The sequence below is a fragment of the Ursus americanus genome, chromosome 33 (assembly GCF_024610735.1).
Source record: "Ursus americanus isolate L20-20 chromosome 33, mUrsAme1.1.p, whole genome shotgun sequence".
Taxonomy (NCBI): Eukaryota; Metazoa; Chordata; class Mammalia; order Carnivora; family Ursidae; genus Ursus; species Ursus americanus.
Window position 1 is genome coordinate 24,758,385 of NC_142159.1, and position 23,246 is coordinate 24,781,630.

At 38.6% G+C, this 23,246-nt stretch overlaps 1 protein-coding gene across 7 annotated transcripts in view; it reads left to right on the forward strand.

The window, feature by feature from the left end:
- RERE (arginine-glutamic acid dipeptide repeats) overlaps positions 1–23,246 on the forward strand; it is a 409,563-nt gene that overhangs the window by 257,251 nt on the left and 129,066 nt on the right. Inside the window, exon 1 of one of the 7 annotated variants that reach the window (XM_045803588.2) lies at positions 8,555–8,731. The exons of 5 other annotated variants lie outside the window; for them this stretch is intronic. Coding sequence is in view for 1 of the 2 variants with exons in the window: in XM_045803587.2 (XP_045659543.2) it covers positions 12,026–12,051 (26 nt within the window). In the remaining variant the exon portion in view is untranslated. Of the gene's footprint in view, positions 1–8,554; positions 8,732–11,737; positions 12,052–23,246 lie in introns of those variants that run through there. One more of the 7 variants, XM_045803587.2, reaches the window with a different exon arrangement.

Genomic DNA, 23,246 nt, shown 5'->3' on the forward strand with positions numbered 1-23,246 from the left:
CCGTGTGTTTATAGATACGCATCCTGAGTCACTTCTTTTGCTGCTTTGACTTCCTGGTGGCCATTTGTTCGTTTCTGTGCTTGTGTTCTCCTCGTCCAGCTGATGGTTTGACATGTTGTAGGTTTTTGAGGGGTGTTGGATGAATTGAAATAAAAAAAAAACCTTGAATGTCTACTTGTAAGTAAAGCTTATGGCAGATCTCACACTTTGCACAAAGTAAGTGTAAAAATTTGCCCTAGCTCACCGGTTTCACCCTGAGTCCCACTTTATAACTCTGAAGTTCCCACAGCTGCTCAGATTGTCACAAGAGTGTGTGTAATTTAATAGAAGTGTAGAAAGACTCTGCCTTCCCCACCTGGCTTGCACACAGCCTAATCCTTAGAATGCTTGGGCTTCATACCCTTGAAGAACTTACCTCTGTTTGTGTCTTTGTTTTAAGTCTGTGAGGGATGGGGTTGTGCGAAGAGCGGGCTTCTGGTGTATTTCTCCCCCATTCGAAAGAGCAGGACTGTCATGTGATCGTGGCTGCATAGTGCTCTGTGCTATAACTCAGTGCCCGGAGTCATCTGGAGAGGAAACGTCAAACTGTTCTGTGTCTGTGAGACAGAGCATATATATGGCTGAGACCATTGCAAGTGACAGAATGGTGACTTTGATGACCGTTCCCCTCCTCTGAAATAACTCAGGAACTTTAGTCCAAGTGAGCAGTTGAAACTAAAGCTTGAGATGGGATTATTTCCTTCTCATAGCACATTTTTTAAATAGTAGTTAAAAGCTGATTTATGTAATTTTCCATAATTTATTTAGCATAGTCACCTGCACTGAAAGTTTGGAGTGGTTTTTCACATTTTTTGCATACTTTTTTTTAATAAGCCCCAGTGTTTGGCTACTTTAAAATTTTTCCCCTAACCTGGTTATTATATTTCTGAACGTTTCATCTTGTCAGAGACCTGACCGTTCCAGACTTCTTGTTTTTGATGGGATTACTTTATTGAACATGTATATGACAGTAGGAAACAGACTTTTCTATAGTCTTTGGTACTTTGCCTTTAAAGTTCAGGGAGTGTGGATTTCTTAGTAATTGACATGGGATTTTTATTTTTCTGAAATTCTATATTTAATTCTGAAATCCTAAACTCAATTCTGAAATCTGAAAGCTCTGGGGGAAAAAAAAAAGTATGCTAAGTTAGTGCTGAAGCTCATTGGATGGTCCTACTTGGCTTGAACTGAGATGAGGCTATTTATATTCTTGAGTTGGTTCACCTTGAGTTGAGTGAGTTTCCACAGTTTTTACTGCAGAAGTACCAGTGTGAAAGAGTAGGGGGGTCATTGCTCAGACACTGCTGGCGTGTCACTTAGTATATGGTATATGGCTATAGTACCTTTCTAAATCCAAAAAATTCTGAATTCTAAAAATCCTCTGACCCTTAGGATCTTTGACAAGAGATGGTGATACTGTATTCTTGCTAGCCATGTCATTTAAGCAACAAAACTTACCTGAGTAAAAAATTTGGTGGCAGATGTTTCCAGCTTCAAATAGGATGCAAACAACAAGGGTCTGACTAATGAGAGAGGCCTGAGTTTTGAACCCTTAGGTAATCAGGCTTTGCTTCTGGAGTTTGTTTTGACATTTCTGCACTCAGAGAGTGTGTGCTTTGGCTATATGAGCAAGATTTACCCCAGATTTAATCCAGATTTAATCCTGCAATCAGCATACTCTGCAATATAATGTCATTATGTTCTCATTTTGTCTGAGGGTTCTAATCCAAATTCTGGTTAGAAAATAAAGTCAATAAATTTCACATCAAAAGTCCTAATACATAAAGCCGGTTAGACCTTATAGACATATGCACAAAACACCAGTATTCTTGGCTGAGCTAAAGGAGGTTGATCTTGGCTTATAAAAAGAGGCGATATAATCTATAATCAGAGGGACATGGCTGCATTCCTCTGCTTACTGTCCTTAGTTGCTTTTTTATTTATCTAGTATCTCATAGCCATTTAATCTGACTTCTTGATCTTTTTGTTAAAACTGACTCCCCTCTTGGACTCAGGGGGCCTGAGTTCTGATTCTGGGCTGTCACTTCATCTTTGTGTTCAGGGCTAAGGGTGGTACTTCCTGGACTCTGTTTCTACCTCAATAAAATGGGGGTGGCACAAGCTACCTTGTAGGTTGCTAGTATAAACTGTCAGGTTTTTGTTGCTTCTTGGAAATTGCAAAAGGAATTATAAATTCGGTTGAAAAATATCAAAGTTTTTTTTTTTTTTTAACCTCATAAAATGTTAAGTCCAAAAGCAAAATATAAACTACTTCTTAAGATGTCTTGATTCTACCAAGTAGACCATTAACCATCTGGTTGATTGTGCTGGCATATGGAAGTCTGAACACTGGAAATTTTTGACTCTGCTTAGAATATTGATTACAAAATTCTTCTTGAAAATATACAATTGCTAAAAATGAAAGATAAATTTCTTGCCTCTAATGAAACTGACATAACAATTATAATGAATATGTAAATGGCATTAATGTGAAACAGTACATTTCTAGGGTCAGAATATTTCAATGAAAAATTTGAGAGAATGAAAATTGAAAAAAAAATTTTTTTAAAGATTTTATTTGAGAGACGGAGAGAGAGCAGGAGCAGGGGGGAGGGACGAAGGGAGATGGAGAGCGAGAAGCAGACTCCCTGCTGAATAGGGAGCCCAACGCAGGGCTCAATCCCAGGACCCTGAGATCATGACCAAAGCCAAAGGTAAACACTTAACCAGCTGAGCCACCCAGATGCCCTGAAAAAAAATTTTTTATTAATAAATAGATCTGAGCTTTTTATAATAAATGAACCTGTCCCCCTATATAAGCATGTAGGTTTTACTGAATTTTTGGATGTCCTTTTCCCCATCTTCCCATCCCCTCACTTAATCAGCTTCAGCCTATTGGCCAGTACCTTTTTTTACTATACTTTCTGGCCCTTTCTGGGTTTATGATTCATTCCTTTGAAAAGTTCTCCTAAGGTTCTTGCCTCAGGCCAAGGAGGGGAAGGAGGGGAAGGGAGTAACGATGGGGTCTCAGCAAGAATGAAAAATTTGGTAGTGGCCATTTTGAAAGGAGATGCCTTTACCTTTAAATTATGAAACACGAATTTTCCCAGGAACCAGTCCATTTGTTTCCCGTTGCTAGATAAGAGTTCTTCTTTAGGTCACTAAAGTGCATGTAGGGATAGTGAAGAGAACATATAAAATGTAGCATTTTGTACTGATGGTCATTGATCTGTTGCTCTCCCCACCCCCACCCCATACTGTCTTATAAAAGTGTTGTTGATCTCTTCAGAGACTTGCTCTGTAGCATGAAACATCTGATTGTATTTTTTGTTTTTTGCTTTGTGAAAATGAGTCTTCTCTTGCTAGTCAGATGGAAAACAAGCTGAGAGCTCCAATGTCATCCAGGAGAGAATGTCTGTGATCAGTCACTTGTGCCTTCTCCGCTTTTCTTTTTCTGAGGAGTTTTTAAAGCAATATTGAAGCTTAAGGATGATTGCCATTATATTTAGCAGCAATCATAAACTGAGGCACTTGCAAGGATTCACAAATAATCTCTCCCCCAACTGACAGTGGCCATAATGTTACTAATAATAGCTACAGTTGGTGAGCCCTGCTGTGCCCACCACTATTCTGAGTTTTACTTGCATAATTCATTGATTTCACTTTGTTTTGAAGCAGTCTCAGTCTTACAGAGTAGTTGCAAGTATAGGAGGAGACCTTTTCTAACTGAACCCTTTAAAAGTATGCCATCGCCATGAGACTGACCACACTCTAATACTTAGGGTATTCCTTATGAGCACAAGGGCATTTTCTTACACAACCACAGTACAGTCCTCCAGCTCAGGAGATTAACATTCAGATATTGCCATGGCATTTACAGACCCCACTCAGATTTTATCAGTTTTCCCAATGACGACTTTTATAGTAAAAGGAGCCAGTTTGATGAATTCAGTTGTCCTGCACCTGTTCAGTCAGTCTGGAACAGTTTCTCAGTCTTTCTTTCACTTCATGACCTTGGTACTTTTGAAGATTATAGGGTGTTTTGTAGACTGTCTCTCAGTTTACATTTGTGATGTTTCCTTATTAGATTTAGATCGTGTATCTTTGACAGGGATAGCACAGAAGTCATGTCTTCTTTTTTCCTACATCCTGTCATAATTTGTCTCATGGCTGGTAATGTTTAATCAGTTGAATAAGGTGCTGTTCGCCAGACTTTGCAACTGTAGAATTTCTCTTTCCTTTTGTAACTAATGACCATTTTGTGGAAGGTTGCTGCTTTGAGACCACGCATAGATAGCTTCTTCTTCCCATGAAACTTTCATTTTATTCATTTATTTACACTAGGTGGATTAATGGCTTCCTATTTTATTCAGTTGTTTGTATGATCTCTTACTATCATTATTCATTTTTAGGTCAAATTGTCCAAGATTTCAGAGAATGATACTTAGGTGTGGTCATTACTTTGTGTCACTGCTGTCAGGCCTCTGAGTAAACGGCTAGGGTGTGTCAGGTGGGGGAGGGAGAAAGAAAGTGGGGGAGAGGGAGAGTATGCAAACTTTTACATCTATATTTCTGTATCTGTGTGTGTGTGTGTGTGTGTGTGTGTGTGTGTGTACATGCATTCATACCAGATTCTCCACATCTAATCCAATATCATAGGGTTCCTGCTAGTTTTTTCCTTATTTGTAATTCTCATCTTTAAGAGTGAGAAACCTTATTTCATAATCCTTAATATTTTTACTTCAGTTTCCTATCACTGACTCTACTCTCTCCCACACACGGATGGGTTTTGTTATCTTGAACTGTATCTTTAGTAGAAATAGCTTTTGGTATTTCTTAAAGTGTGACCTCAAGGAAACAAATTTGTAACATCTTTGGAGGGCCCAGGGGAGAACAACTACTACTTGCAGGCAGTGAATGCTTACTCTCTGCTTCATTGTTTCTTTCCCATAAAAGCTCAGTGAGGTTGGCATTACCTTTATTTTACAAATGAGAAAATTGGCATTATATTAAAGAATTGCCTGAGGCATACAGTTACTAAACAGGAAACCCCAAGCCTATTTGACTCAAAGCCTGTGCTCTTAACATTGATGATTTTTATCATAGGTTGACTCATATACAACCTCATTTTCTTCTGGCTGTGTTGGAAAATAACTTGAAGCTTTTCTAATGAAGAGAAAAATATGTGCTCACTAGAGAGTAACTTGACAAATACAAAGTTAAAGAAGCCAACTGAAATGATACATAATTATATAATCCATGTTTGTATATTTTCCCCTTCAGTTTACATCTCAGTTGGAACTGAGAGTTTACATCTATGTGCACATGTATATAGGTGTGTGTATGTATTAAGAGTATAATTAAAATATTGTTTACACAAAATGTACATATAATCATGCATTCCTTTATTCATTTTCTTTTATTGTGAACATCGTACCATGTCATTAAATGTTTTACACAAACATTTGTAATGAACACTATCTACCATCATGTGGATGTCTCATAATTATCTCGTCCCATCTTGTTGAACATTTATGCTTTTCCAATATTTGGTTATTCTAAGTAACATTGTGAACATCTCTTTTCAGCACAAATCTTTATACTTCAGCTGAAGAGTAATCTAGATCTCCTTTATTTCAGTTAATTTGGGTTTCAGACATTTCAAAATCTACTTCTGTTTTAGTGAAGTTTTCTTGTCCATTCATCACAGCTCATGGTGTTTGTATAGCTTTTGAGGACAAGAAACTGAAGCTAGGTATAAATTTTTTTTTGTTTGCTTTTCCTCTGCCATCCGTCACATTCGAACTCTTATAACATTTATGTCAGCTGGCAAATGTTGGTAACGGTTGAGAGTACATGTACAGCCCTACTGAGGATATAAGAACTTTTTTTTTAATATAAGAACTTTAATAAGATAGGACAAAAAATCAGATTTGATAATTTCAAAAACCCCTTTGCTAGTAAATATCTACCAGTGTTGAATAAAATATAACAACTTTTAAATGCGGAGCTGAACTTGTAAGAATTAAGAGAAACTGTCAAGTAAAGTATTAAGCTGTGATCCTTCATCAGCCCTGATGAGAGGAGGTTGGGTTAATTACTGTCTCCTTAACCAAAGGGTCTTGCCTTTAACACCCACCAGGTATAGGAGATGGGGTCTTGATCTAGAGATTTGGAACTGAGAGCCCTCTACCAAGTTAGGGCCATCGAAGGTCTGTTCTTCAGTGAAAGGGTGAGGTAGGTGATGTATCTGGAATTAGAGGGAAATGGTAGAGAAACCTATGTGGGACTGGGACTTTAAGCACAAAAAAGAAGACTGAGGAATAGAGGGAGAATTTTCTGTTACAATCCATAACTTTGGGCCTTGCCCCCCTGACAGTTGGAACACGAATTCACATTCTTGAAAAATATGAGAACTCTAGGATGAAAAGATAATGTAAAAAGTGGTCTTGGGCCATTGAGCCTCCAAGAGGCATACTCTCATTCAAAAACTTGTAGGATATCTACAGATAATATATCTTTGAATGCCAAGTGCACTATTAAAAATGACAAAATGTTGGAAGAAACAATGTGGCATCAACTTGAGTCAGATAAAACAAATGGTAAGCTATACACCTCAACACTAGAACTATCAGAGAGAGACTATATAACTGACTGAAACAAAATAGAACCTTAATTTCCCTCTCATGTAAGCAGAGTTTGAGAGGAAGCAGTTCTAGGTGGGCGTGGGACTCCACAACCATCAGGGACCTATTCTTAACTTCAACTTTTACCTCGTACTCAAGGTGTCAATTGAATGGTAGCCATGGCATCTAGATTTCAGGCTGGAAGAAGGAGGAAGTGGGTAAAAAAAAATGCATGCCTTCTTCCTTTAAAGGCATTTTCAATTGTACAGGACATTTCCTTTTCTTCTCATTAGACCAAAAATAATAATAAAAAATTAGACTGTGGCTTTATAGGTAACTACCAGTGTTCCAGGGAACAGAGAAAGATGGTGTAGGTTCCCTGAGTCATTTTATGAAGATAGTCAAACCTTTATACCAAAACCAGAATAAAAAGTAAAATTTATAGGTCAGTCTTACTTAGGAACATGCATGTAAGATGTTTAAATAAATTATTAGAAAATGGAATCTGGCAAAGCATGAAAAATCTACTTACCCAAGTTAGGTTTATAGAACACAAGACTGGTTTAAAAATTTATCTGTTAATATAGCTTACCACTTTAATATGACGAAGAAGAACTATATACTCATCTTGATGTTGAGAAAACTGTTGTTGAAAGTCCATGTTGGGGGAGGGGACTCTTACCAAAGTAACCGTAGAACAAAACTTCCCTCTTGTGACTGAATAATTAAACAGTAATCTGTAGCAAGCACTATACTTAAAGGCAGAGTGTTGGAAGTATCCCTCTAAAATCAGAAAAAAATAGGAATCCCATATCCATTAAGACATGAAAATGTGTGAGAATTGGGGATGAAGAAATGAATCTTTATTAATATGGTATAATAGTTTTTGCCATAGAGACTCTGAGAAAGCATGTGAGCAGATTGTTAGAATTGATAGGATAAACCAGCATGTTTGTTGGAAATCAGAGCAGTAGGTATAACATTCAGCTCCATTTCCACACACAAGGGACGATTGTAAAATAAAATCTAAACACAGTTTCTAAATGCTTCCCTTCTCTTGACTAACTAGTACTAATTAAAAGTCAAATAGAATATCTTTTTTTTTTTCCACCAAGTTTTTTTCTCTAGAGTTGCCTGAATGTTAAGTTTTCATTGCTGCTTTTGCTTTACAATTTGTTGTTAATAAATAAAACATTTTAAACATTTTTCTATTTCTGGTAAGTAAAAAACTCTTTAAAATAAAACCTAGGAACTTGAATATTATAGTTCTTACTTTACATTTGATAAACAAATTTTCAGCTCATGAAAAACTAAGTATGACAGTGGACAAAATGGTTTTTCAGTCAGTTTTTATGTAATAAACCTTTTTAATTTTAGAAAGACTCCATTAACGTAGTATATTCATTTCACCCTCTCAGGTCCCTTTTAATCTGTTCACAAATGTTAATCCTTCAACTGTTGTTCGCTAAGGGTAGAATCGGAGGAGAGAGTGAGGTCTGAGATCCGGAGACACTGTAGAAGTACTTGGGATCACAGGACTTTGAGGAAGGCCTAGCAGTAGAGGCCACAGAAGGAAGCACGTGGGTAGCCCGTGTGCAACTTGTGTGTGCATATCCCTGCAGGCAGCTAGGTGGCAAGGAAATGTGGCAGGAATGAGGTCTAGGCAGTTAGTCAGCAGCAGTAAGCAGACATCTAGTGATCAAGACAGCCATGGAGAAAACAAGGCCCAGGTCTTAGGGGCTTGGAAGTAGTGAGTAGAGCCACAGGTTGGTCCTCAGTAAGATAGGGCTTGCTCAATGGAAACAGAGCCCATTTCTAAAATTGGAACTTATGTTTAAATAGCACATTGGCTTACTTAATTACCAAACCACAAGGTTTCAGGGCTTCTCAATTTTCTCTGAGGAGAACTGACTTCATATTCTGAGGTTGGACTGAACTCAGAGTTGGGTGTTAAGTGATTCAGTCTGGGGGTTAGAGCACTGTGGAAGCAGGTAGCCCTCATTGCCAGTGATGTGTCTAGTCTCCAGATTCCATGAGGACTGATGATTGAAGACTAACTAGTACAAGTAGGTGTTTTTAATATATAGATAAATAGATACATACATACATACTTAAATTTTTAAATATTTTATGTATATAACTCAAGAGTTTTCTTACTACGTATAACTCCTATATGTATCTTTCACCCAGTTCACCAGTTAACATTTTGCAATATCTGCTTTATTAATTTATTCTTAGTGATTTTATTTTATGTATTATATATATTTTCAACTTTATTACAGATTTGCTTTATTATTTCTGTTTTTGCCGAGTTATTCTCTGTATTAACCATCTTTGCTTTATTGTTCTGTTTTCCTTCCCTGAACGATTTAGGAGTGAATTGCAGCATCAGGCTTCTTTCTCCATAGATATTTCAGTGTGTATTTCTCAAGAACAAGGGACGTTCTCTTATATAATCATGATATGGTTAGCAAAATCAGGAAAGGTGACATTGATATGATACCATTTAATCGAATATAGTCCATATTTAAATTTTGCTAGTTTTTCTAATACTGACCTTCATAGTGATTTCTCCCCATGATCATGCATTGGCATTTAGTTGTTTGATTTAATACCCCTTGCTTCTGTTTGTTTTCACAACATTTTTCTTGGCTTTTTTTTCTTTCGTCTTGGCATTAACATTTTTTGAAGAGTTAGAAGCCAGTGTTGTCGAATATCCTTAGTTTGGGTTTGTTTGATGTTTCCTCATTTTCAGATTTAGGTTTTGTAAGTTCTGCCAGGGAATGACTATCTAAGTGTTATTTTGCCCTTCTCAGTGCTTCAGGTGTTTGTTGTTGTTGTTGTTGTTTTTGAGGTACAAAAGAGGAGATTTGGGTGGTTCCAGTAAAGATGATTTTGATACTGATCTTGCCCCTAAGGAGCTTATCATCTGTTAAGAGAGGTGAGACACCGCAGAAAAAGTTGACATGAGTTAGGGGGCAGCAAGAGGAGAATGAAGTTCTCTGAGGTTTCCCAGCTGTTCCCAGTAAGGAGGTCTCTCCAGAGAGGAGCCGGCCGGGAATGTGGGTGAATGGGTGAATTCTCCACACACCAGAGAAGAGAACTGCAGAGTGAGGTGAGCCCTGGGGTGTGCCACCACTGAGGAGAGACGGGATTAGGGATCTGCCCGGGTGGCATGCAGAGGGCAACTATGAGGTGAGTGTCAGGAAAGACGACCAAGAGGGTGTTGAAGGAGGCCACGGCCACCACGGGACCCAGTGTTCAGAGAAAAGGCCGTAGGGTTTTGATGGCTTGCCCTTAGTGTCACTCAGGGTATTTGGTGGGACCAAAATTATAGGTGACACTTCCTGAATTGCTATCATAATAACCATTTTTATGCTATGCTTCATGGAACAGCTCCTGTGGTTTCTCAGAATAATGATGAACTTACTAAATTATTATTTTATGTTGATTTCTCCAAGGGAACATTTTCCATGTGATTTGGTAGTTTTGAAAAAATGCACTTTTGAAGGAAATACTTTGATAGTCGTATTCGTGCTATTTGACTTCTAGGCAATTCAGTTGCTTTTGTTTTAGAGTCTTTTTCTTCAGACTGTTTCTGGTCTCACACGTCTGGGGACATGTTATTTTATGTACCAATAGGGAAAGTGGTCTTCCAAGCTGTAGCTGCTTGCTTCAGTTGCTGGGTCAAAAGCAAAATTATTTAAGTGTATTTGGCATTTCTTGTGTTGTATAAATGACATTTTCAGTATGCTGAGAGTTTTCTAATCATAGTCTCAGAATTTAGTTTATTTGATAACAAAAACAGGAGCACTAAGGAAATGGAATGGATCCTGCATTTATTTTAGGAATCTCGAGGACACGGAGTACTCTCTTAAGCAGATCTTTAATTTCTTCACACTCTCTTACGTTTGTGGGAAACACAATTAGCGCTGCTCTTTCCTACTGTCTTGTCCTTTATACATTTTCGGGAGTTTCACGGTCTTATTTTTCTTTTTTAATTGTAACAAATTAATCACACATAGAATCATCTCTTAGTTGGCAAGTGGAAAACTATGCTTGTGTATGCATCCCAAACGAGGCTATCTCATGTGGCTGACAGCCCACTTTGCCTTTTTGTTGGAGGAGGAGGCTATGGGGAGAGGCACAAAGTGTGTGTTTTTATTTTTATTTTATTTTATTTTATTTATTTATTTTTTTTTAAGTGTGTGTTTTTAGAGATTTTAGCAGAAAATGTCTTGGCTGATGCTGTGGACAGTGTAAGTACACAGCGCTCAGTAGGACTAGCATGGCACGGCCTTGCCGGTGTGGCTTTAGAAATCTTTTCTGATTAAATTTTAAATGAATTTAGCTTCACGGGCAGTGCTATAAAACATTGCCTAAATCTTTGAATCAGGAGATCTCAAATGAGAGTTTTAGATGCTCGAGTATTTGTGGCATAGTGTTCTTTGACCTCTCGATTTGAGCTTTCCCTCCCTTATTAGTGTTAGAAGTACATTTTTCAAGCTAGACATGCCTGACTGGATTCATATCTCTTTGGGAAATGTTTTTATTTATTTTTTAGGCAATTTTAGAGCTTCTTATTTAAGAGAGAGTAAGCTCTTTGCATAGAATACAGTGTTCTTTAGATACTCTGTTTTCTGTACTGTCTACACTGCGTTTGTAGCTGTGACAATACCCAGAACTCCACAGCTTTGCCAGGATTGTTTGTGTGGCCTTTTCTCAAATGTTTACAAAGTTTGCAAAATGAAATTTGTGGGGTTGTTCACCTTAAGTAGCTACTACTATGTTTATAAATGTACTGTAGTTTCTGTTAATTAATCCTATATATGGTCATTCATATCTGTATCTTTTGATGTTATTCCTTCTTGAAGATCTTGCTGTTTAAAACCACATTTAAAAAAAAAGACAAAACTTGGCTGTTGTCTTGTCAGAGCAGGGCAGTTCTCTGAAGCCTCTCGATGGGTGGTGTGGCTTGCCGAGTTCCCTAGCGTTGGCTGTCTCGGATCCCCTTTCTAAGGCCCCACTTCCCTGCACACTAGCTTGGTATGCAGGGAGAAGCTGCAGAGTCTGTTGGCTGGGCTTTATTTACGGAAACAGCAGGGTTGAGATTGATTGCGTTGAGAGACAGTGTATGGATGAGGGAGGGTCACAGCACATGCTCAGTCCTGTCAGTGTGAGGGGGAAGTTTCTGCGTTCTGCGTGAAGGCTTAGGTCATAGCACAAGCTCAGTGAAAGCTCTATGAGGTCTCTCAGACTGCATGTGCCTCCATTTTGAGTTGTTAGAGTAGAAAAGGGCAGAGTTTTAACAGTAAGTAGAGGTTCAGGGATACAGCTAGACTCACCAGAGCCTGTTAGTCATGGATGATCCATTCAGCCCCTGCAGGTAGGCTACCTTCCTCTGGCCGCACCGAAACAGTGATGGTTTTTGCTGCTCTTTCTCACTTCTGAAGATGTTTATGAATCATTTCATCATTCATAGTGCATGTTCCTAAGAGCCTTTAATTCAGCCCTGGCTGTCCATGTAGGTGGTGTTGCGAAGCGTGAAATCAGAGCTAAGAATGGGGTCTGCCCGGAGATGCATTAAGCAAATGGAGAACGTTGTGGATCCTGCTGTCCCTGTCCCTTTCCCCTTTCCCTTCCCCTTTTCTCTCCGGGTATAGCTTTCACCTGAGTCCTGCATGGATGCCTAGTGCTGAGCTTGTTTGCCTTCAGGCACCTGCAGAACAAACCTGCCGGCTGTTCTGTTGCTGTGTGGCTGGTAGGCGATTCCTGGGCCCAAGAGCAGCTCTGTTTGGATGTTTTAGGAAGGGTGGTAGGTGGGCAGCTATTGGTTGCTTTGAAGGTGGGTGGAACTTGTTTTGATTGAGAGCCTGTTTGCCAGAGCAAATTATATTTCTTGTGATCTGTTCTGAAGTCTGAAGACGAAGTGGTGTATACGTTTTGACATATGCAGGAAGTAGTTGTGGATCATGGTTGCAACCGTATCACCTTAAAATGGTTTTTTAAATAAAGAAATCAAAGGTTATGTCACATCATTTTCTGTTGTTTCAAAAAGAAACAGTCCATTCTTTTCAGAGTTTATGGGAAACGTCTTGACAATTAAGAAAAAAATTGTAAGCAGTGACACTTGTGATAGAAGTTAAGGTTCCAGGTATTTTGTTTGTTTTAGCAGAAGGTGGCATTTGTGGTGTATGTGTATTTTGTTTTGTGATTTGTACATTCTGTAGGAGAGGAGTAAAAAGAGGAGTTGATGCTTGAGAAGGTGGAGGCACTGGCCAGGCCAGGTTCTGTGCCCACTGCTTGATGTGTCCTGCACTAGTCTTTTCTGTGAGGGGGAGTTACCCTTTTTGTGTGTCCTGTTTGTAGCCAGGGCTCAGACAGATGGCTTTCACCGTGGTTAACATAGGGAGCCAATCATAATACTCAGGTTTAGGACAAGTTCAGTTCTTACCCAAGTAGATGGTAAGTGAAGTTGGTGAATTGTATTAGTTGTATTTGTTGTTACTCTTTGTTTTCTCTCCCCTTTTTTCTTCCGATAAAAGTTGGAAAAATTTTTGAAGTGACACTTAAGTCTTGTCCACTCGTGAGGTTGGAAGGTGGAAGCATATGATGTGGAAGAATGTGCAGCGGAAAAGCGCCATAGGGTAGTGAGGAGACTCATGGGACATTGGTGATACAGGGAGAGATTTTGAGCATAAGCTCTTCGTCATGTAATATGAATATGGAGCTGTGTGTGCTCACCTTTTGTCGGAGGAGGACCCTGATTTTGGTGGGAAGTTGTAAGGAAGGCTAATGGTGAATTCTAGCCACTGACAATATTACTGAAGTATCATCTGGCTTCCAGCAGGTTCCGTTTGAGGATTGTGATTAAGGAGATGAATTATGCAGGGATAATTTAGGACTAGTGCATTTATTACTACTTTTAATCTTGTTTTCCATTGATTATGAGGGCTGTCTTCCCAATTACGATCACATTTATTTGAACATTGCATTTGGGGATTTGGGGCAGTTTTTCCCCATACCGTGTAGTGTTGCTTCTGGAACTTGTCTTAATTCACTCCATTTAGAATACTCTTCCTTTCTGCATTTCTCTTGTAAGTCTAAAATTACCGTCTCTCTGGACAAGAGCATCTGGGTCCAGAGGCACTTAGCACCCCAGACTTATTTCAGAAAATACTTGTTTGAGGGGCGCCTGCGTGGCTCAGTCTTTAAGCGTCTGCCTTCGGCTCAGGGCGTGATCCCAGAGTACTGGGATCGAGCCCCGCATCAGGCTCCTCCGCTGGGAGCCTGCTTCTTCCTCTCCCACTCCCCCTGCCCGTGTTCCCTCTCTCGCTGGCTGTCTCTATCTCTGGCAAATAAATAAATAAAATCTTCAAAAAGAAAAAGAAAAAAAAAAGAAAATCCTTGTCCGGACAATACTTGTCCGGAAAACACATGCAGACTGCCTTTCTTTTCTAGGGCCTTTACTTCAACTTTTTTTATATTTAGCAAACAAAGTGTGACTAGGAAGCTGTACTCATGAATCAACTATGGGCAGGTTCCTCTTACTGGTCTGGCTAGCTGGCCTGGCCTAATACAAATGTGTACTTGTGAGCTTGTATGCAGCCACCTGTTTAGATGCTGAGGACTTGTAGTTACCACTGCTGGCTGTTTAGAGTCAAATTTCTGTGTTTCAAATCAGGTAAAATAAGTCACAAGAGCTGTTCCTTGTGTACTGTGCATTTCTGTATTTTCCTGTCTTGGGAAAATATTTTTGGAATGTTATTTGTTGACCAGCCATCTCTTGCTTTGGGGCTTCTATGCTTGTCCGGTGGTGGTAGAGGTGAAGGAACAGCACATAGGAGGTTATTCTCTTGGTTGGTGAAGTTGTCCAGGGCCTGCACAGCTTGGACGTTAGAAAGATGCTTGTTAGTTTCATTTTGGCTTATCACTCCTCTCCTGTTATACCTCAGGCTATCAGGAAATATTGGTGAATATGGACAACTTATGTTTCCAGAAGAACATAAAAGTAAAAGTTCACCAAAATATTATCCTGTTATTAGCTTTTCTTCCCATTTTATTAGAATCTTGAATCAGAATCCAAGATTGAGGCTTACATTTAAAGGGTTCCTCTTATGTAAAATATAAATTTTTCAGAGCCTGTGAATCTGCTAATAACATAGCTCCATTTTTGACTATCCTAGGTTCTTGTCTGATGTGTTAGATTGGAAGACTCTGGTACACCTAAGACCTGATGTTTGCCATGTCTGTGATTCTCCAGTTGTTCATTGTTTCTGATCCTTTTTCCTTCTGAATTCATTTTTCATTTTCCCCTTTACTTTTTGGTCATTACTGAACTGATCTGTCTTTCCACCAGAGAAGCATTTATTCTAAAGCCATTAAAAAAAATGTCATCCAGAATGAGAGAGAAAATAGAAAGTATAGGCTAAAGGGAGATTTGAAATAATGAAATTCATGAATTTGTGTGCATTCATGAGTCTCCTCCCAAACTGATGATCATCTGTATTGAGCAATTTGTGATGGGGAGGATACAGGTTCTTGAACATATCTTTAAAGCAGATCTGAAAGAAAATGAACCTATTCTCATGTTGTATATTCTTGATACTTTGGGTCTAAGCTATAAGAAGAGCTCATTTTAATTCAATTGAGATAATTAGATATTATTTCTATCAAAGTTCTTTGCATTATACATTTATTTGTGACTATTTGATTATCTTCTAGGGTGTGGGCTACATCTGTGCTTTTGTAGCCCCAGTTTCTTTTAGAGTGCCTGCCAAATGGGCCTTCAGCATAAATGTGTTGAATAAATCAGTGACATTTATTGTAAGAGAAGAGACTAGATTTAAAGCTAGACGGTATGGTTCAAATGCCACCTAATTAGTGACGTTGGATGAGTTTCTTCGCTCTTCTGAATCTCAGTTTTCTCATGGGCCATATCTCCATGTGACCATATCTCCAATAAAATAAGTATGATTTCTCACAGTTGTTATAAAGATGGGGTGAAAACAGTATGAAACTGCTTGGCACTTAATTGCTCAGTGTATTGTTATTAATTCAAAGGCCAAGTCTACAGTCTCATATAAGTATGGTTATCTCAACAACATCTATAGTTTTTGGTCAGCCTATTTTTAAGACAGTGTGAGGAGTTGTGTTGGGAATTATGGTAATTAGATTAGTGACCAATATGTTTAACCACCATTTATTGATCTCCTTTCTTCCCTTGCCCTTTGTGAGTTTTATATTTTTCTTTATATTTCCTGGAAAAAAAATTTTTTTAAGAAACTTTACTTCCATGTCATGTAAAATGTTTGGTGTGTTCAGCATTAAGTGTTGTTCTTTTCTTACCTCTCTGATGGTGTGTGTGTGTGTGTGTGTTAATGCTGTGAAGGCTGCATCCTTCTTCCCTGCCCTCACCTCTTCCCTCTCCTCCCCCCATACTCATACCACCACAGTGAAGAGGCATAGGACGATGGTCATGTTTTTCATAGTATTTCCCAGAGAGTTCCTGTTGGGAACAAAGAGACATTCACACATGCATTGAAGACATACTTATAGCCCAGTGTCCCTCCTTTTCTGGGGATGCTACATTTCTGTTTTTATAAAGTTTGATTACAGTATGCAGAAAGCAATATTTTTGGTCAGGAGCTCGGCTTAATCTTCAAATATTGCTGCTTTATAAATTATTTCAATCACAGTGGGATTAAAATAATAAGTCTGTTTTCTAAAACATCATTTATGTATGTATAGCTTTGTGTTGGGTTGTGATTACCACTTTGAAATGAGATCCTTTCTCATATGTTGTTAAATTTTTTTTTTTTTTTACCATTTTTCTACTGATGTTACAGACTTTGTACAGAGGCCACATTTACTGCAGCTTATTGTCAGCTTGAAAATTCTTCTTACTCCTCAGACAATGCCCTAAATTCTTAGTTCTGGACTCTGACTTCTATTTAGGGGGTACTCTGTGGAAGGAGAGCTACTTCTGTGGCCTGGACTCCTCCATAATTAACTCACTCTGACCCCTTGGAAGAGCACCTTTATCTCCTCAGGCCTTGGTTCCTTCTGTTAAGATAGAAGATTAGATCACATGGCCTCTAATGGACTTTCCATCAGAGAAAAGGTAGAATATGATGATTCGGGATTTTGAAGAGTTTCTGTCTTGACCTTTGCATTTGTGTATGAACTTGGAACATTAACTCTGTTGATGGGTTCTCTGTCTCTTTTGATAAATCAATATTCATTCAAAATATCCTTCCTGCTGGGCAGGAGGCTAGCCTTCTATCACAGATGACTTGATTTAATTTTGTACCGAGGTGCTTAGTTGCTATCTATGGCTAAACAATAGTTGAATTAAAATACTGGAGTCATTTATTCATTTAGAATATATTTAGTGAGTGCCAGTGGGCCCTCGGATATAACGGAGAGCTAAAAACAGACTTGCTCCCTTACCTGCATGGTGCTTTCTGTCTAAGGGCAGGACATTGAAGGAAATAATTACACAAAATAAATATAAAATCATGCAAAATAAATTAAAAAATCATGCCTGTGACAAGAGTTGAGGAGAGGTAGGTGGTGCTTTGGGAACTCCTGGTAGAGGAATTAGCTCCTGTTGTCGTCTGTTGCCAGTACTTAGAGCTAATAATAGTAGCGGCTACGGTGCAGCAGGACGGTGCTGCTTCTCCCTGTAGATCATCTTTTATTTTTATAGCAACTTTGCTCGCCAGTCATTATGAATTTCATCTCATAGATGGGGAAACCAGCTCAGAGAGATTGAATTGTGTCCTCAAGATCACATTTAAGCTAATAAAGCGTTGGTACTAAAATTTTAACCCAGGTTCATTTGACCCTGAAGTCTGTGCTCTTCCCTTGCACTTGAGCGTCTAGACTGTGGTGTGTGCGACATCTCCTCCCTCCCAGTAGCAGCTGCCAGAGTCTTGGGACATCTGATAGGGTGTACAAAGCACCGTGATTTTAATCAGGTTTAGGGAATTGTTTTCTCTTAAAACAAATGTGAATATGTCATCAAATAAAATACAAAATTTACATGGGTTTTTAAGATACTGTGTCAGACTTGAAAGACATTTCAGACTGGTTAACGACTGCTTTGGCAGGGGGTTGCCTGGGTGGCTCAGTTGGTGGAGTGTCTGACTCTTGATTTCAACTCAGGTCATGATCTCGGGGTTGTGACATTAAGCTCCTCATCCGTCTGCTGATTCTCTCCCCTCCCACCACACTTTCTTTCTGTCTCTAAAATAAAGAAGTAAATCTTTAAAAAAAAATTAAGACTGCTTTGGCAATTGTGTTCATGCTGGGGAAATCTGAGAAATCCAGCATGCTATTCTAGATTTCCTTCTTATCATCCCAGTTTTCTCTCCTGCCCACAAGCCTTCTTAAAAAAGAGTGATTCTGGGGGCGCCTGGGTGGCTCAGTTGGTGAAGCGTCTGCCTTCGGCTCAGGTCGTGATCCCGGGGTTCTGAGATCAAGCCCTGCATCGAGCCCCGCATCGGGCTCCCTGCTCAGTCGGGAGTCTGCCCCTCCCCCTGCTCATGCTTACACGTGCTCGCTCTCTCTGAAATAAATAAAATCTTCAAAAAAAAAAAAAAAAAGAAAGAAATTATTCCCCTTAAAAATAAATTTTAAAAAAGTGATTCTGATAAACTGCCTTTCAGTTTTCCTAAAATTTGTTGTATTTCGTTCTGGACCTGCAGTCCATTTCTGTGATTGCTTTCTGAATGAGCTAGTGAGTAGTAGAATTTCTAGCCTTCTTTGTGTTGATTTCATGTCAGTCTTCCTGCTCAACTGAACACCTTATGGAAAAGTTAAGAATTACCTCTTCTCTGAGCCTTGTGATCTGAAGGAAAGGTAAAGGAAGATTGCACAGTGATTGAATTCACATGTGACACCAGCCACAGAGAAGGGGGTCCAACTGGAGAGTTACGCAGTCCCAGCCTTTTGGGAATGGGCCACAGGCCATGCTGCTGTGGTGTTCTGGGCTTCAATGGGGGGGCCCAGGTCTGGGTTTAGGGTGAGAACTCATGCCATCTCCCTGTGACAGGCCTCTGTTCTGCCAGCTCATGTCTTCTCCCTGGACCCTGTGCTCTTGTCCCTCGTCTTCCCCTTAGACCCAAGTCCTTGTCGTAAGCAATTATCACACTCTTTTAGAGCTATTTGGGTGTCTTGAGTGAATGTTCTTCACAAACAGTTGCCTCTCCCAGCCTGCATCTGGCCAGCCCGCTCTCTCATCTCCTTTGGGTGGATGCTTCTCCCTTTTTGATATTCAGTTACAGGCTTCCTGCCCCTTTCTGTCCATTCCCTGTTTACTTCTTAGACTAAAACGTTTCCATGGTAACAGGTTACTTTTCAAAGGGAACATCTTGTCATTTTATTTAATCCACTGCAGCTGAAGAGGACTGAAATATTAAGTTGTAGTTGCCATGGATACTGCTTTGTTACATGGATTTCTTTTGTATCAGATTTCACATACAATGACTTTCTTTCCCTTTCTTTCTTTCTTTCTTTCTTTCTTTCTTTCTTTCTTTCTTTCTTTCTTTCTTTCTTTCTTTCTTTCTTTCTCTTTCAATACTCAAGGAATAAACACAATGACTTGCCATTATTGTTGTAATTTGGCTTCTGGGACTGTATTTTCATGGTCCAAAGCAAAGATTTAGAGAATAATGGGGACTGAACCTCAGCTGTTTTGAAAAACATATATTATTTACATTAACCTCACAGAGAAATTCATCCTTGCAGATGAGGATGGTGACTTTTCTTTTTGTAGTATGATTCATAGGGATGTCTCAACAAGGATGACCTCAAACCAGAATCCTTAATAAATACAGGGAAAAAAGAATTTATGTGACTTGAGTTAGTTCCTTGAATGTACTTTCTCCTTAACTGTGGCATTCTTTCTTCTGTCACTCGTTCAGCTGTCTACAGTACATCTCATGGGACTCTTTTGGCCATTTAATCAGCTTCTCTCATGAGTAGCTTTCTTCTCTCCAGTCTGTCTGTAATACATCGTTCAGCCAACCAATTCTTTTGACTTTTTAAAAACTTTTAATTTTTTAGATTCACAATAAGTTGCAAGATACTACACACTGCTCCTATATACCCTTCACTCACTTCCCTCATAGTATAACATCAGAACGTGGATATGACCTTAGTAAAATGTGTGTGTAGTCATTCAGTGTAGCTTTATGTAACCACTGCCATTGTCATGTTTGTTCTGTTACTATACAGACCTCTCGATCCCTCACCTCTCTGCCCATCCCCCATTCTAGCACCTGGCAACCACTAATCTGTTCTCTGTTTCTATAATTTTGTTATTTTGACAATGTTATATAAATTGGCTTTTAACATTGAAAGTTTTTCTCGTTATATATATAACGATTATATATATATATATATATATATATATATATATATATATATATATATATATATATAGTTTTGTTTTTTTTTTATGAGAGAGGGAGAGAGAATGTGCACTTAAGAGGTAGAGGGCAGAGGGAGAAGGAGAGAGAGAATTAAGCAGGCTCCACACTCAGTGCAGAGCCTGATTTGGGGGTTAATCTCACGACCCTGAGATCACGACCTGAGGTGAAATCAAGAGTTGGACACTTAACTGACTGAGCCACCAGGGGCCCCTGTAGGTTTTCTCTTTTAACATGATTTTCAAACTAAAAAGAAACTCTTTCTGATAATCCTGTCTTTGTTGCTTGAAATGAAGATAAGGATATATTCTCATACTTGCTCTATTTGTAGTTATGTAATTTTGGTTCAGTAACTTAATCTCTCTGCCATACAGGAGCTCTGACTTTGGAGTCAACCAGACTTGAGTTTGAATCCTGGTTTTTCCTTTCCACTTGTTAGCTGTGTAATCTTGGGCAGTTTCATAACTCTCATCTCCAGTTTCCTTATCTGGATAAGTAATAATAGCACCTTCCTTATAGGGTCATCCTTAAGATTAGATAAGAAGATATGTGGAATTTGCTTAAAGTGCCTGGTACATAGTAAATATTCACTGTATATGTTTCTTTATTAATATTAAAATTAGTACTGTCATTATTTAATGATATCTATAAAGTGGAGATACTGCTTCATAGGGTTGTCAAGGGAATAATGAAATAACGCATACCTGGCACAAATAGTACTTAGTAAGTGATAACTAGTATTATTATTTTGCTGGTGTTTGTCATGCAACCGCAGATACCTAAACTTAGGATAATGTAGGTGAAAACCCTGAGGCAAAGATGAGAGTATACATATATTTGTCCTGCACTATCCTGGGACACGACTTCCGTCTTTGTTTTCTTATTTTATATGTAGTATCCTTTATCCCACCTCGCTGGGATTTACACCGTCGTTGGTCTGGATTTTCCTTCCTTAATTGATGGCCATCCTGTTTTTGCCCAGACTTACTGTATTAAGCAACACTGTACGTCAAGCAGAAGCCTCTTCAGTAGCTGTGTTATTTCACACATAAGATAGAATAGGATCTGTATTTCTGTGACTGTCACTATTAATGCTCTCATTAATATCAAGATATGAATTAGATGAATTAATACATAAAAATGAGACTGTAGAGCACCTAGAATAGTAGAAAGTACTTACATGCTAACTGTCATCGTTACTAATTGAAGGATAAACCTGGTATCCAATATTTTCCATCTAACTTACGCATGAAATTACAAAAACCATGTCCGGGTAGAAGGACCCATTGAAAGGCCAAGACAGACTAATGGATTTTTAATGTAAAAGAGGCCATAAAGATCATAGATGAGGTTTTAGATTCACATTGTGTAAAAACCTTTAAGAAATGACCACTTTGTTGAATTTTTGGGGTAGTCTCAAAAATAATATCCGTAATTGCCAAGAAGACTATTGAAATATTCTTTCTGTTTCCAATTATTATCTTTGTGGGACCAGGTTTTCTTCATATGCTCTAACTAAAATAACATACTGCTGGGCACCTGGATGGTTCAGTAGGTTAAGTGTCCAACTCTTGAGATTTCAGCACAGGTCATGATCTCCGGGGTTGTGGGATCAAGCCCCACGTCAGGCACTGCGCTCAGTGAGGAGTCTGCTTGAGATTCTCTCTTCCCTCTCCCTCTTCCCCTCCATCTGCTTGCACTGTCTCTGTCTCTCACTCAAATAAATAAATAAACTCTTAAAAAATAAAGTAACTTATTGCAACAGATTGAATGTAGAAGCAGATATGAGAATCTGGCTATCTTCTATTAAGTCCTGTATTAGATTTGCAAAAGTAAAACAGTGTCTCTGTTTTCACTAAGTTTTTTTCTGGTTTAAATACAATTACTTTTCATAAAAATAAGTTATACATGTTAATATATCATAGCTTATTGTTATTAAAAAAAGTTTTTTTGAAATTTCTCAAAAATATAACCTCCTTAGAATGCTCAGTAATTTAAAGACTGTAAAGAATTTCCGAGACCAAAAGTTTGGGAATTGCTGTGTTAAGTAAAAGGAAATATGTATTGGTCAGCACGTGATTATTAAGAGTGTTTTTCACAAGCTGTTGATATTGCATTTAAATAATAATTCCTGGTGATTTTTGTCAAGTTTTACAACTTGGTAATCTAAAAGTATTCATGCTACCAAGGAACTTTAAATTTGTCCTGAATGCATAATAATGCCAGGCAGGTCCGTATTAGATTCTGGGGGACACACAGATGGGTATCAGTTCCTATACTCTAGAAGCGTGTAGTCCCATAGTGGGTGGGGTGGTAGGAAATGTCCAAATGAGTCTTAACAGAGCGTCGTCCTCTGTTAGGGCGGTTTGGACCACAAGAGGAGCATCAGGATGAAGGGGGCAGTGAGGCAGCAGGGGAGGAACAGGGAGTTTAATGTAGAGTTTGGATGCTGTCAGAAGAGGGAGGGGAGGAATAGTGATTGTTCGGTGGATCGTGGATGTGGCTGGGTACTGGCTATTTCTCACACAGCTTACTTCTCGTCTCTCATCTTCAGTTCACATGCTGATAGGTTTTCTGTCAGAGGCATCCAGTTCTCTCTAATGGGGCATGTTGCTAGCTGCCTCTTTTTATCTTGGACCTAAAAACTTTTCTACCGTATTTAATCTATATTCAGGCATTCCTAGAAATGGTAGGCTAATGCCACTGTCTGCTTACCTTGGGTCCTAATCCTCCTCAAAAATAACTTGTTTTTCTTGCTGTAAGAAACCATAGTATTTAAAAGTTGCATATGACTAAGAAATAATTTTGTTGTAAAAATTGGTTTTTAAATTTCCAAAGGTTGTTTTAATTTGGACTGTTTAAACTTCTAACCTTGTTAGTACCCATCATTGATAGAAACAAAAATGAGAGAAACCGTTTCCAGTTTGGGCTCTTTAGATCCATAGTACACTTGTTTGTCTCACTTGTATAACTATTATTAGTAGTAATAATTATTAACCTATTTTATGAAAACCAGTGGTATATAAGTAGTCATATTCAATAAGATATTTGGTGTTTGTTTTATTATTGTGGCACATTTTTGAGCTAAATATGATAATATTGGCTTATGAAAATATTGAAGGAAGAAACAAAAAATAAACCACAC